The 13,895-nt window shown below is 43.0% G+C and overlaps 1 protein-coding gene across 1 annotated transcript in view; it reads left to right on the top strand.

The window, feature by feature from the left end:
• The first annotated feature begins 5,276 nt into the window (after positions 1-5,276).
• Positions 5,277-13,895, top strand: part of CLCN1 (chloride voltage-gated channel 1) — a 77,076-nt gene continuing 68,457 nt past the window's right edge. Inside the window, exon 1 of the mRNA XM_067005018.1 lies at positions 5,277-5,516. Within this exon, the coding sequence (XP_066861119.1) occupies positions 5,466-5,516 (51 nt within the window). The 5' untranslated portion in view covers positions 5,277-5,465. The remainder of the gene's footprint in view (positions 5,517-13,895) is intronic.

The following is a 13,895-nucleotide window of genomic DNA, read 5'->3' as shown; positions in this document are numbered from 1 at the left end:
TTTCCCCTGCCTCAGCTTAACCCCGTTCCCGCGGGTCCTGTCACTGGTGTTAATGGAGAAAAGGTCTCCTGCCTCTCGACACCCCCTTACGAGGAAGTTGTAGACTGTGATGAGGTCTCCCCTCAGCCTCCTCTTCTCCAGGCTGAACAGGCCCAGTGACCTCAGCCGTTCCTCGTACGTCTTCCCCTCCAGGCCTTTCACCATCTTCGTAGCCCTCCTCTGGACACTCTCCAACAGTTTCATGTCCTTTTTATACTGTGGTGCCCAGAACTGCACACAGTACTCGAGGTGAGGCCGCACCAGCGCAGAGTAGAGCGGGACAATCACCTCCCTTGACCTACTAGCGATGCCGTGCTTGATGCACCCCAGGACACGGTTGGCCCTCCTGGCCGCCAGGGCACACTGCTGGCTCATATTCAACTTGCTGTCAACCACGACCCCCAGATCCCTCTCTTCTAGGCTGCTCTCTAGCGTCTCATCGCCCAGTCTGTACGTGCAGCCAGGGTTTCCCCGTCCCAGGTGCAGGACCCGGCACTTGCTCTTATTGAACTTCATGCGGTTGGTGATCGCCCAGCTCTCTAACCTATCCAGATCCCTCTGCAAGGCCTTTCCACCCTCATTCGAGTCCACAACTCCTCCAAGTTTGGTGTCATCAGCAAACTTGCTCAAAATACCTTCTATTCCTACATCCAGATCGTTTATAAAAATATTGAAAAGTACCGGCCCTAAAATGGAGCCTTGAGGGACCCCACTGGTGACCGCCCGCCAGTCTGACGCAGCCCCATTTACCATAACCCTTTGGGCCCTGCCCGTTAGCCAATTGCTCACCCATCGTATGATGTTTTTATTTAGCTGTATGGTGGACATTTTGTCCAGTAGGATCCTATGGGAAACCGTGTCAAAAGCCTTGCTGAAGTCCAAAAAAATCACATCAGCTGGTTTCCCTTGGTCCATCATACGGGTGATCTTATCATAAAAGGAAATCAGGTTAGTTAGGCAGGACCTGCCCTTCACAAACCCATGCTGGCTGGGACCAGTGGCTGCTTTGTCCCCCAGGTGAGCCTCAATAAGTTCGAGAACCATCTTCTCCATGATTTTACCAGGCACTGACGTGAGACTGACAGGCCTGTAATTGCTAGGGTCTTCTTTCTGACCCTTCTTGTAAATCGGCACAACATTTGCCAGCTTCCAGTCTACCGGGACCTGGCAATTTAAGCTACTGGCATAGTTTAATGAATGACTGTAATAGTTGGGTTAGCAAGAAAGTGTTAACTGGTTCATATTTTGGCTTAAAACCAAAAAAATAAGGTCAAAAGTTCTGTTATGTGGCAAGGAGAGTAAAAACAGTGAATTAGATGTAGGTAACGTATATATACAAATCTAAGTTACATGAAAATCATTTTAATTTGTGGAACAATTCATTAAATTATTACATTTGCCTTTATAAAAAGTGATAGATACTCGAAGGATCTGACTTTGTAAAAAGTCATAGTTCTTTCCTTAAAAATTAGGATGTACAGAATGATATTGTAAGAAAGCATGCTTTTCAAAACATCAAAAGATGTGGCTGAAAAACTGTAAAACATCTTGTAAAATAAAATTTACACCAAGCTGAGATTCCTAACATACACTGTACATGTTGCAATATGCTCATAACCCTGAAGAAAAAGCTAAGAATATTTTCACTACATTACATCACTAAATTACTAAGTTTAGGAGAAAGAAAAGCAAGTAAAGATAGTATTGTTATGTAATAGTTCATCTTCATTATGAAGTGATGATATTATCAGAGTATGTATACAGAAAATGGTTTCTTTTAAAGGAGAAGAATGAAACAATCTCCAGAGAAGTTATAATCAAGCATTGTCACAGGAGTAGCCTTGGTGAGGCCAGGCTTCACTAGGAACAAGTAGTAAGTCCTACACAGTGCTGTTTGGCCTACTGGTGCTGCTATTGCCAATTCTACTTGTAGAACTCTTTCTTGTAAAGCTCTAAGGTTTTTTTTTTTTCATTCATCTGCATTTCGTACCTTGTTTATAGTTGCTGTTATGTATCACTTGAAGTCTCCAGACCACATTTTTGCATGAACTGTTAAGCAGACACCTCCTTTGTAATTCAGCACAACTTTTGAGGAGCTCAGTTACATTCAGACTTACATAATTTATGAAAAATAACTGGAATTACTGTGTTTAGGCTATTGACTTTTTTTGTCACTACTGAAAATTCTGATCTTCAGATGCAAAATAAGTGGAAATCAGCTTAGAAATCACCCTTCAGAGAAACAGTGCTTTAACAAAGGTGAATATTCTGCTGTATTGAGAAAATACATAGATTACAGTTTGTTATTTTCAGGTTGTTAACAAATCTACATAAACTAGCCAGTCCCATCCCTGGCCTTAACTATTTCATGAGTCTGCTATTCGCTGGCTAGTCCAGCTTAATACTTGTTTGCAAACAGATGCACTCAGACACTTTCACAGGCACTTCACACTCATGGGTGTCCTTGAATACCAACACAGCTCCTCTGCTCTCCTGATACCCCTAACTGGACACAGGTCCTCTTACTCACTGACTAGTCCAATTTAAAGTTCACCACCAAATTACATATACACACCCCCAAGCAGCCCAGGTATGAGGACGATACTGGTGCTCCCCCTCAGCAGCCAGCATCAGACACATGGGCTGTGTCCCATGGTCCTTCTTATCAGTTACAAAGTCCAGGCTGGCTCCCTCCATAAGCTATCTATGTAGTTTCTTAATGGCCAATCAATTAAGTGACTAGACTCTTTTGGACATTTTCATCATCTCCATTATCCCTTCTCTGTCAGGTTTGATAGTCCATGTAGTTTTGTTTGTGGCTTCACCATCTTCACTAGAAAGATCTTTGACTGGATAACCTTAATGAACTAAGTGGTTTCACATTTGACATAGCCTTACAAAACCTATCTTTATTTGGTAGGAGAAATAGCTTGGAAAGTCATGGTGTTGCCCTAAGTAACTGTCTGCTTTGTCTAGTTATATAGAATTCATAAATCTCCCTGAAAAGCTTTACAGATAGCAATGGAAAAAAACAGCAGGTATCTGCTGTGACCTGTTGTACTGGGCTTCCATGACAAGGTTTGGTTGTGGGGGCTCTGCAGGAGTGGCCTCTGAGAAGAATCTGGAAGCTGTCCCAGGTTAGATAAGAGCCAGTTCCAGCCAGCTCCAAAAGGGACCCACCACTGAGCAACACTAGTTGCACCCCTGGGAGAGCATATTTAAGAAAGGGGAAATAAAATGCAGTGTGACAGCAGCTGGGAGAGAGAGGAGTGAGAAAAGCCCTGCAGACACCAAGGTCAGTGCAGTAGGAGGGCAGGAGGTGCACCAGAGCAGAAGTTCTGCTGCGGCCTGTGAAGAGGTCCCTGGTGGAGCAGGCTGTCCCCCTGCAGCCCATGGGTCCCACACGGAGCAGATCTCCACGCTGCAGCCCTTGGAGGAGCCCCCGGTGGAGCAGGTGGATGTGGCCTGGAGGAGGCTGCGGCCCATGGAGAGCCCCCACAGGAGCAGGCCCTGGGCCGGAGCTGCAGCCCGTGGAGAGGAGCCCACGCAGGAGCAGGGGTTCTGGGGGGAGCTACTGCCTGTGGGGGACCCGTGCTGGAGCAGTTTGCTCCTGGGGGATGGATGGACCCTGTGGTACGGAGCCATGTGGGAGCAGTTCTTGAAGCGCTGCTGCCTGTGGGCAGCCCCCGCAGGCTCAGTTCAGGAAGGACGGCATCCCGTGGGAGGGACCCCACGGGGAGCAGGGGCAGAGAGGGACCGTGAGGGAGCAGCTGAGACAAAGCACTAGGGACTGACAGCAACCCCCATTCCCTGTTCCCTTGTGCTGCTTGGGGGGAAGACAAAAAAGTGGGTGGCTGGGGGGAAGGTGGTTTTAGTTTGCTTTTAATTTCTCACTGCTCTAGTCTGCTAGTAATAGGCAGTAAACTGTATTACTCTTCCCATGCTGAGTCTGTTTTGCCTGTGACAGTAATTGGTGAGCAATCTCTCTGTCCTATCTCACATCTTGAACCCTTTTTCATTTTCTCCCCTTCTTTCTCTGAGGAGGAGGATTGAGAGGCAATGTGGTAGAGTTTAGCTAGCCATCAGTGTGAAAGCACCACACCTGTCTGTTCCATTCCCTACAGAGCTCTGGGCTTGCTGCTGCCTCAGGTTATGGGAGACACTAGCTTCAGCTCAGCTGAGGATGCTGTGTCTCATGGCAGTCATCCAGAACAACAGCACCCTGACTCTGCCATTCTACCTTATTAGTTCCTCACTCCTTTTTTTTTTTTTTTTTTTTTTGGGGGGGGGGGGGTAAAGGCACAGTAAATACAGAAGGGCAGAAAGGAGGACCTCCCTTCTTAACACCCCTGCTGATGTTCTTGCATCATCAGTATCCTATCAACCCTTCCAGACTGTGCTGAGTGGCTTTGGACTGATTTTGAATATAATGAATTGGGTTTCTTCAGCATAATTTTTTGGTTGTCTTTATATTCTAAAGCCATTTCTAGCCAGAGATTAAGAGGGAAATCCACTAAGAGAAGAAAAATGAGGTCCTTTAAAGGTAGTTCTCAGAAATTAGATGACATATTTAGATGTTAGAATGTGCATTCTTTTTGTCTATCCATCTATCACTAAGTGTTTCAAAACTTGAAATTCACTTCAGAGGATGATGGGCAAAATTTTTTAAAAGAAGGAAGGAAAATGGAAAGGAGAACTTTCAGTAGTTGAAATGATACTGAGTGCTGGTTATATCAGTGGATGAATATTCATGAAGGGATGTTCAAACAGTAGGAGGAACATGGTTTATCTGTGGTGAGGTATTATGGCCAGGAAACCAGCAATAATGTGTATGCTTGAAGGTAAACTATATTAAATGTAAGTACAGTATGTAATTTATGTAAGGAACAGTCTTCCAAATACTGCTGAGAGAACTTGCCCTCTTAGATGCTTAACACTTCACAAAGTTGCTTCTAAAGGAAATCATAGGAATAATTCTGATCAAGTTGCAGTTGGTTGTCTAATTTTGGTCATTTTTTATTTCCATTCTCTTCTTCTCAAGTCTCAGTCATCAGCCCCCATTCTTTCAATGGTCCCACTGTTGACCCCTCCTAAATGCAGTGAAGAGTGATACTGCATGAGAAAGGAGAGGGAAACTTTACCTCCTGTTAATTTACTAAGCTGTCCCAGTGCCAGGGCAGCAGAGATATTAAAGCAGGGAAATGCCTGCCATTTCCAAGCACAGATTGAACAGGAGGGGGCAGGGAGTCTCTGGTTACACTCTCCCTCTCCGTCTTTCCCTCACCAGTAACCTCTCTCAGGGTGCTCTGTGGGATTTTAGCTGAAGCCTTGTGTCCAAGCTTTGCTCCATGATTTTGCAGTGGAGAGCAGAAGGGAAGACTTTGCCCTGAACAACCCCTGCTCCACAAAAGGTTGTCTCTGGGGACATGACTAGGGATGCCTCTCCAACAAAAGCATTCCGATACCAACAAACTCTGGTGAGTACAATACCTGCAGAAGGACAAAATATTTCCTACATAATAGCTGTTCCCTTCTCTGCTAAAGGGGCTAAATGCTTTCTTTGCTTACAAATATCCTTCCCTGCTTGTATTAGGAAGAATTTGTGAAAGTTCTGCATGAGCGCATGCCCCAGAAGTGCCAAGAGAAAATGAGAATATATTCTCTTTTTCTCATTATGAAATTGGGAATAGTTTCTAATCCCCATGGGTGAAAAATGTACATCATTGAATTCACCAGATGAGGAAAAATGTGCTGGAGAGACTCAGGGCTCAGTGTGTAGCGACACCTGATTTGCAGAGCTTCATAGAAATGCAGCTGCTCGTTGCGAATTGGTTTCCTTCTTTTCAGAGAACCCCTGAAACCTTTCATTGCCCTCTGTTATGGCTCTCAGAAGAGGTGGTTAGAATTCTGCCATGCTGGGTGTTAATGCATGCTGCGAGAGCACAGACCATGTTGCTCTCATTTGCATCTTTTAGGCACATCCCAGTGGGGTCTTGCACTGCTTTGTTTTATGGATATTTAGATGGAGATTGTTGCTCCATTTCCTGGTTTAAGTACCTGCCAACCATGGTACTAAGATTTATTGCATCCCCTCATGTCTCCTCACTTTTCTGGACAAGTTGAGGAAGCAGTTTGTACGACATCTAAGAAACCACATCCTCTATTCAAGGAATTGGTGTTTGAAATGAGAATTAGCATCAAACACTACAAATCATCTAATGAACAACATGAATGGAAATCCCAGCCTCTAAAAATATATGATGGTGACCTGTTCCTACCTGAGCATCCAAAGTTTTTGTAGCAATGTTTGGGGAGAAATTAGACTGTATTGGGGCTGCAACAAGCATGAAATCTCACCTTTTTTGAGCTACTAAAAGAAACATCCTACTAAAAGACCCTCTTTATAGAAGATAGCACACCTGGTGTATTAAGGGAGTTGTACAGTTGCTTGTGGGAACAGAAGGCTGAGGCAAAGACCAAGAGAGAACCTTTTTTTTTTTTTTGCTGTTAAGTGACCCTGCTTTTGTGCATGACCTAGTGCTTTGTAGATGAATGAAGAATTTTATGATCTTTGATGTGACCCTAAAGCCCTTTAAGACTGAAAGCTTGATTTAAAATCCTGTCTTACAAAATGGATTTAAGTTTCTCAGTGGTCTGCATAGGCACACCACAAGCACCCAGTCTCTTGGTATTTCAGCTCAACTATGTTTTACTGAGAATGCTGCTTATCACTTGTTAAGTGCTAACATTGCTGAAGAAGCCAATTATTACAGTGGAAGGGATGGATTTCATGTCTGTCGTTCTGTTTCTATAGGTCAACACTGAAAGTAGCTTCCTTAGTGTCAGGATTAAATTGCATGAATACTAGAACACTGAGACTGTGGGCCTAATGTACAACACAATGGGATTGCAGTGGCCTGCTCGCACAGTATACAAACTCGTAAGATTTGTGGAAGGAGAACAAGAGTTGAGTTCTGAGATAAAAAATTCAAACTGAGTTGGTTTCTGAGCTGATCAAATTGTACAAGGTATTGAACTGTAAGGAAATGCTACAAAATTGAACAAAAGCATTAGTAAAGAAGGGAGCACGAGATAGAAAAAGATCCAGAAACAGAGAGTATGCTACTTGGGAAAAATAGCTATATTTCTTCTGTAACTGTAACAAACTCATGAACCTTTGGACTTTTCACTTTTATATTCATTAATTTAGAACGAGACTATTCAGAGTGTTCATACGTGTGCCGGTATTCCTGAAGGCTTGTGGGAAGACACAACTGTTATTAGACTTCCTGAGTTCAAGGAACATAATCTGTATAATTCGAGAAAAGGCAAGTCTCCTTTGGCAAAACGTTTGTAGGTTACTAAGCAGCTATTCAGGAGAGAAAGCAAGCCAGTGTATTCGTAGGTCTGCATTTACTCATAAACATGACTCAAATATTTGTCAGTGAGAGCTTTCGTTGTCTCAACAGGATATGATTGTATAATAAATGGTAGCTGCTTGATCTTCTATCTATCTATCTATCTATCTATCTATCTATCTATCTATCCAAGTGTCTGCATGGACAAACTCAAATCATTTAGTATATTAGTTGAATTCAAGTCACCCACACCTCAGATAAGCTTTATGATCAGAAGGCAACTATACTACAATCTATTTCATTTAAGAATGGGCTATAAATATAGGCATTCTTTGAGAATGATCATATATTTGAGTCCTTTAGGATCAAGAGGAGCACCTAGTTACTGGATCTGTTCAGGCATCAGTGCAAGGTAGATGCTCAATCACTATGATGAAGGATAAAGTATTACTCAAAACAAGAGTCATAACAGAAGAACAGTCATAAGGCTTAGATAGGTGAACATGAGACTACAATTCTCCATGTAGTCATTTCAAGTTGATCCTAGACACTTTGGGGACTTGAGTGTCTTAGCAATTTATGTTTGAGAATTCTACCTTTAGCAACATACTCTTATCAAGGATCATCATTATCACTATCCACTCCACATAATCAATTCTGTTAGTTCTTTCTTGTTTAGTGAAGAGAGAGTAGCAGAAGGTGTATGATTGCTGCCAAACTAATACTACAGACATTAGTTTTCATACATAAAGTCACTGCTCTCTGAGCACACTGGCCTGTAGTCAGAGAGAGAGTAGGTCATCGCCTGGCTTCAAAGACTGTGGAAGTGGCTGCTATTTTCCTCTGATTTATAAAATCTAATGCAGTGTCACAGTCCAATACTTAAGTCATTATACCTTGGGAAGAGGTGAGACAGTAGACTGGGTACTTGCTGGTCAGCATTCCAGGTCACAAATCATCTAAATAACAGATCTGATAAGTCAACTGACCAATTCCTGTCCATCTGTGACTAAAGCATCTCTGTTCATTTATGTAACATGGCCACTTTATTCAATTTCTCACATACTGGCTCAGTCCTTTAGCCATTTATCTCCCATGTTCTCTTTAAGAGATTTCTTTCCCATGTTTTTATTACTTTTTTGTAATTTACTCTTTCATCATTCTCTTGTTATCTTCACGTACCTTTCTCCCACTTTTGTCTTCTGCTGTGTCTCCTCAGTTTGTTTCTCTGATGCTCCTGCTCTCAGTATATATGAAGCCAAGTGTTAGGTTTCACAGCTGTGTTTTTCTCTGTGCCTTCCCCACGTCACTGCCATTGGATTCTTTTCTAAAAATATCCCATGTGACTCTTCCCCTGTGCTGTCCCAAGGCTGTGGGGGGGATCCTCCACAGTCCCTCCTCCTCTTTTGCTTTCTGAAGTTATTGTCAATCATACACAAAGTAATGTTAGAAGGAAGACGAGACCTGGAGATCTGAGGTCATGAGAAAGATCACTTGTGCAGATTTGTACTGCTAATTCCAAAGGTGGAGATGGCAGATGAGACAGACGAATATAGGGTCATGCTCTACCAGGCAAGACATAAGCTCCTGAGAATGACAGTAAAAAAAAAAAAAAAAAAGAAAGAAAAAAGAAAAAAAAAAAAGGAAGTCTTCACTTACTTGCTGGATGATTAAAAATGCAGGCATTTAAAGAAGTATCACCTACTGTTATAAGGAAACAATTTTTAGCTTCTCACGTCTTGTATGTTGGCAGTACTTGTTGGCTCACAGGGCGGCCTCTACTGAAATTAATAGAGGTGAACAGAAGAGGTCCATTTGTCATCTTCCTGTGAGACTGGAGTTTAATATCTACTGAAGCTAAGAGCTTCCTATTCAGTTATCCACAATATCCACCGTGCCGTCTACTTCCACTTGCTTCAGCATCTGCTGAATCAGTTCTATAGGTATGTTTGAAGGTTGGCATTCATTTCTCTCCCCACTTCCCATTAATGGGATCACAAATCTTGCCTTATCAGAATTTTGCTACAGAAATACATGGTAAGATCTTTTCCAGGCTGCATGGTACAAATGCCTGGGGAGTTAAAAAACATTCCCCTGCAATGTAGACATACTAGTGTTCCTCTACACTTAACTGTCAGTCAGTTGCTGGAAAAACAGATCTCCTCTTTTTGTGCTGTAGGATTGTGTCTGGACATCTTCTATTCAAGGGACGGGTTAATTTTCAGAACCCCTGCAAGTAACAGAATGATTCCAGTGTGAACTGACATCCCAGTAGGAAGGCTGAGGAAGACAGAAATGAGAACAGGCCCAGAAACAACTGGCTTTTTCTTAAAATAACACAGACATTATTTTTAAGATTTTAATAAGGCAGAATACACATGGCATTCACTGATCCTGGATTAGTAGCAGACTGAAGCTTGGTTGGAGTGCAGATTTACTTCTCTACAGTGCCAGACCCTAGAGACATATCATGAGACACTGTTTATAGCTCTCCTAACCACACAGTTTGAACCTCTTCCACAAACAACAAAATAGTGCTGTCTATCACAGCATGGAAGAGAGATTTAGATCTGCCTCTACCTGTGTAAAATATGGGGATAGGAAATTCTCATATACTTCACTGTGGCTATAAGCTCCACTGTGAGACCAAGCAGGTGCTTCTTGAAGAATTTCTCTTTTCCAGTGTATGTTGCTAGCAGACCTAGACTTTACAGTTCTAGTAATAATCTATGCTTGTCTGGCAGTATATTTTTTATCTCCATCCAAGAACAAAATAAAAAAGTAACAGAAAGATTTAGATGGGAAGGGGCCTCTTGCAGTATACAGTCCACACCCCTGCTCCATCATAGATCTCCCTTGTTGTAATCCATGTCTGTTACCTCTTGGGCATTCCCTGTGCCCCTCTGAGAAGAGTCTGGTTCCATCTTCTCTATACCCTCTCTCTAGGTGGAGTCAGAGCAAAGAGAGCCCCCTCATTCTCCTCCAAGGTGAAAAAAAACAGCTCTTTCATCTTCTCTTCACAGGCTACATGTTCTTTGCTTATAATGCTATGAAAATTAAGCTTTTCCAAGAACTGTACAGACCTCCAGCCCAAGAAAATAAATGTCACAAGCTGGCAAGATGCTGATCAATCTAATCCTTGACGTTGATCTTTTGTTACCAAAAGTAAAATAACCTGCTTGTGTGTAAATGTCATAAGAGGGCATCCCACATTTGTTTGAAATCTATGGTAGCTACGTGCTATAAGCTCTTTTACATGGACAAAGAAAATACATCATTGTTTTGACAGCTGATACTTGCATAAAAATTTAGCAGTATAGCAGATTAAAGTATTTCAGACAAGTTTATGGGGCCGAGTGAAAGACCACTTTTATTAGCATTCCCGGTATTTCAAAAAGTTAGACCAGTTTCCAGTAAAACCGTCAACAATAGTAAGAAGTGGTGAAATTGGAATACAGATACTACTGCCCAAGCTGTACAGCAGGTGGCATAAGAGGTACAGTACATGAGAAGTAATGCCTCAATACAGAAATGCACAGTAAATACAAAATTTTCCAGGTAAGCTTGGCTACTGTTGTGAATCTATACAAATCAGCAAACAACTTGGTTGTTCTGGAGGTAAACACTGAATAAAAATAAGTTATTGTGTTAATACTTGATTTAGTGAAGCAGCAAGAAGTTGCTACTCAAGTTGCTCAAGTTAGTATTGTCAGAACAGCTCCCAGATAGCTCCATGATGCAATGATAACACTGTTCTCTTGTCTTGTTAATGTAGAGGGAGGACAGGCACAGGCTGTTAATGTTGGAGACTAAGTTACCTGAATCTGCTTACTCACACTGTTTTAATTTACCACTGAGTAACCCACTAATCTCTAAGTGATTTACTCTTAAGTGACCTGGGGAACCAAATTTCATTGCGGGTTCTCTGCACGTGATGGCATACTATGCTTTTGGATTTGATCATGATGCAAGTGATACAAATCTCCACATTTAACATATGAGTAGCAAAGAGATCCTCGACAAGTTGTTATAGCAACACACAGTCTGTGGACACTACTAAGGATATAACTCAGCTAATGGATTTGCTTGCATTGTTACAACTGAAACACACATCTGTACAACAAATTTCTGCTGCCTGGTGAAGTAATTGATTCTTCTGTGACCTTAAAGGAACCAAATGACTGTTGAGATTGACAAATGAACCAAATGATTGGTGAGATTCATTTCGAGAGAATATTTATAAAAGGTTCAGGCATGTTTGACTATCAGCCATGGGCATGAGAGTAGATTCTAAAAGTGGTTAAGAATACACAGCAACTTCACTGTATTTATTACACAGTGCTAATGCAAGTGTGTTTGGCACCTAGATCTTTTCAAAGAAAGTGATCACCTGCAGCTCTGAAAACTCCAATAAATTATAGGTAGTATGTTTTTTCCTAATTTGATGATGCGAGGAAGCATGGTGTTTAAGAATATTACCTTATGTGTAAAAACATTACCAGTGTTTAAGACAATTACTTTGTGGACCCTCAAGTTCAGACTGAAGTTATGCCAGCCTCATCATTAATGATCTGGATGATGGGGATGAGTAAATCCTCAATAAATTTGCAGAAAGTAGTTGATACATCAGATGGTTGAACACCTATTCAGACCCCAATAGGCTTGAGGAATGGGCAGAGAAGAACCTCATCATGTTTGAAAAAAGGAAATGTAGACTCCTGCATCTGGGTAGGAATGACCCAGTGCATTAGTACATGCTGGGGACTGATCTTCTGGAATGCAGCCCAGCGGAAAATAATGTAAGGGTCCTACTGGTCACCCAGTTGAACATGAGCCATCAATAGTCCCTTGCTGCAAAGAAAGCTGATGGTATCCTGGGCTACTTAAGGAGGCAGGATGCCACCAAATCAAGGGAGGTGGTCCTTCCCCTCTGTTCAGCACTGGTGAGGCCACACCTGGAGTACTGTGTCCTCGCCAGTACAAAAAATTACAGACCTACTGGAGCGAGTCAAAAAAAAGACCACAAAGATAATGAAGGTACTGGAGCATTTCTCATATAAGGAAATGTTGAGAGCTGGCATTGTTTAGCCTGGAGAACTCTTATTGTCTGATGGGAGGCTGAAACAGACCAAGGCAGACTCTCCTCAGTGGTGGCCAGCGACATGACAAGAGGGAGTGGAAACGAACTGAAACATGGGAAATTCTGTTTCAATATAAGAAAGGAATTTCTTTACTGTGAGGGTGACTGAACACCAGAACAAGTAGCCCAGGGTGCTTGTGGAATCTATATCCTTGGAGATATTCAAAAGCTGTCTGAACATAGTCCAGGGCAACTTGTTCCAGCTGACAGTGCTTGAGCATTGTCACAGAATCACAGAATCATTTAGGTTGGATGAGACCTCCAAGATCATCTAGTCCAACCTCTGACCTAACACTAACAAGTCCTCCACTAAACCATATCACTAAGCTCTACATCTAAACGTCTCTTAAAGACCTCCAGGGATGGTGACTCAACCACTTCCATGGGGAGCCCATTCCAATGCCTAACAACCCTTTCAGTAAAGAAGTTCTTCCTAACATCCAACCTAAACCTCCCCTGGTGCAACTTTAGCCCATTCCCCCTCATCCTATCACTGGGCACGTGAGAGAATAGATTAATCCCCACCTCGCTACAGCCTCCTTTAAGGTACCTGTAGAGAGCGATAAGGTTGCCCCTGAGCCTCCTCTTCTCCAGGCTGAACAAGCCCAGCTCCCTCAGCCACTCCTCGTACGACTTGTTCTCCAGACCCCTCACCAGCTTCATTGCCCTTCTCTGGACACGCTTGAGCACCTTGATGTTCTTCTTGTACTGAGGGGCCCAAAACTGAACGCAGTACTCGAGGTGCGGCCTCACCAGAGCCGAGTACAGGGGGACAATCACTTCCCTGGTCCTGCTGGCTACACTGCTTCTTATACAAGCCAGGATGCTGTTGGCCTTCTTGGCCACCTGAGCACACTGCTGGCTCATATTCAGCTGACTATCAACCAATACTCCCACGTCTTTCTCTGCCAGGCAGCTTTCCGGCCACTCATCTCCCAGCCTGTAGCTCTGCTTGGGGTTGTTGCGCCCCAGGTGCACTCGATCCCCTCATCCAGATCATCAATAAAGATATTAAAGTGAACTGGCCCTAATACTGAGCCCTGGGGGACTCCACTAGTGGCCGGCCTCCAACTGGATTTAACTCCATTCACCACGACTCTTTGGGCCCAGCTACCCATCTTGTTTTTAACCCAACAAAGCGTATGCCAGTCCAAACCATGAGCAGCCAGCTTCTTCAGGAGAATGCTGTGGGAAACGGTGTCAAAAGCCCTACTGAAGTCAAGGTAGACCACATCCACAGCCTTTCCCTCATCCATTAAGCACGTCACTTTGTCATAGAAGGAGATCAGGTTCATCAAGCAGTACCTGCCTTTCATAAACCCATGCTGATTGGGCCTGATCGCCTGGTTGCAGGCATC

This window comes from Anser cygnoides, chromosome 1, assembly GCF_040182565.1.
Source record: "Anser cygnoides isolate HZ-2024a breed goose chromosome 1, Taihu_goose_T2T_genome, whole genome shotgun sequence".
In the NCBI taxonomy this organism is placed as follows: Eukaryota; Metazoa; Chordata; class Aves; order Anseriformes; family Anatidae; genus Anser; species Anser cygnoides.
The sequence above is the reverse complement of the archived record's forward strand: the minus strand, read 5'-3'. Positions and strand labels throughout refer to the sequence as shown.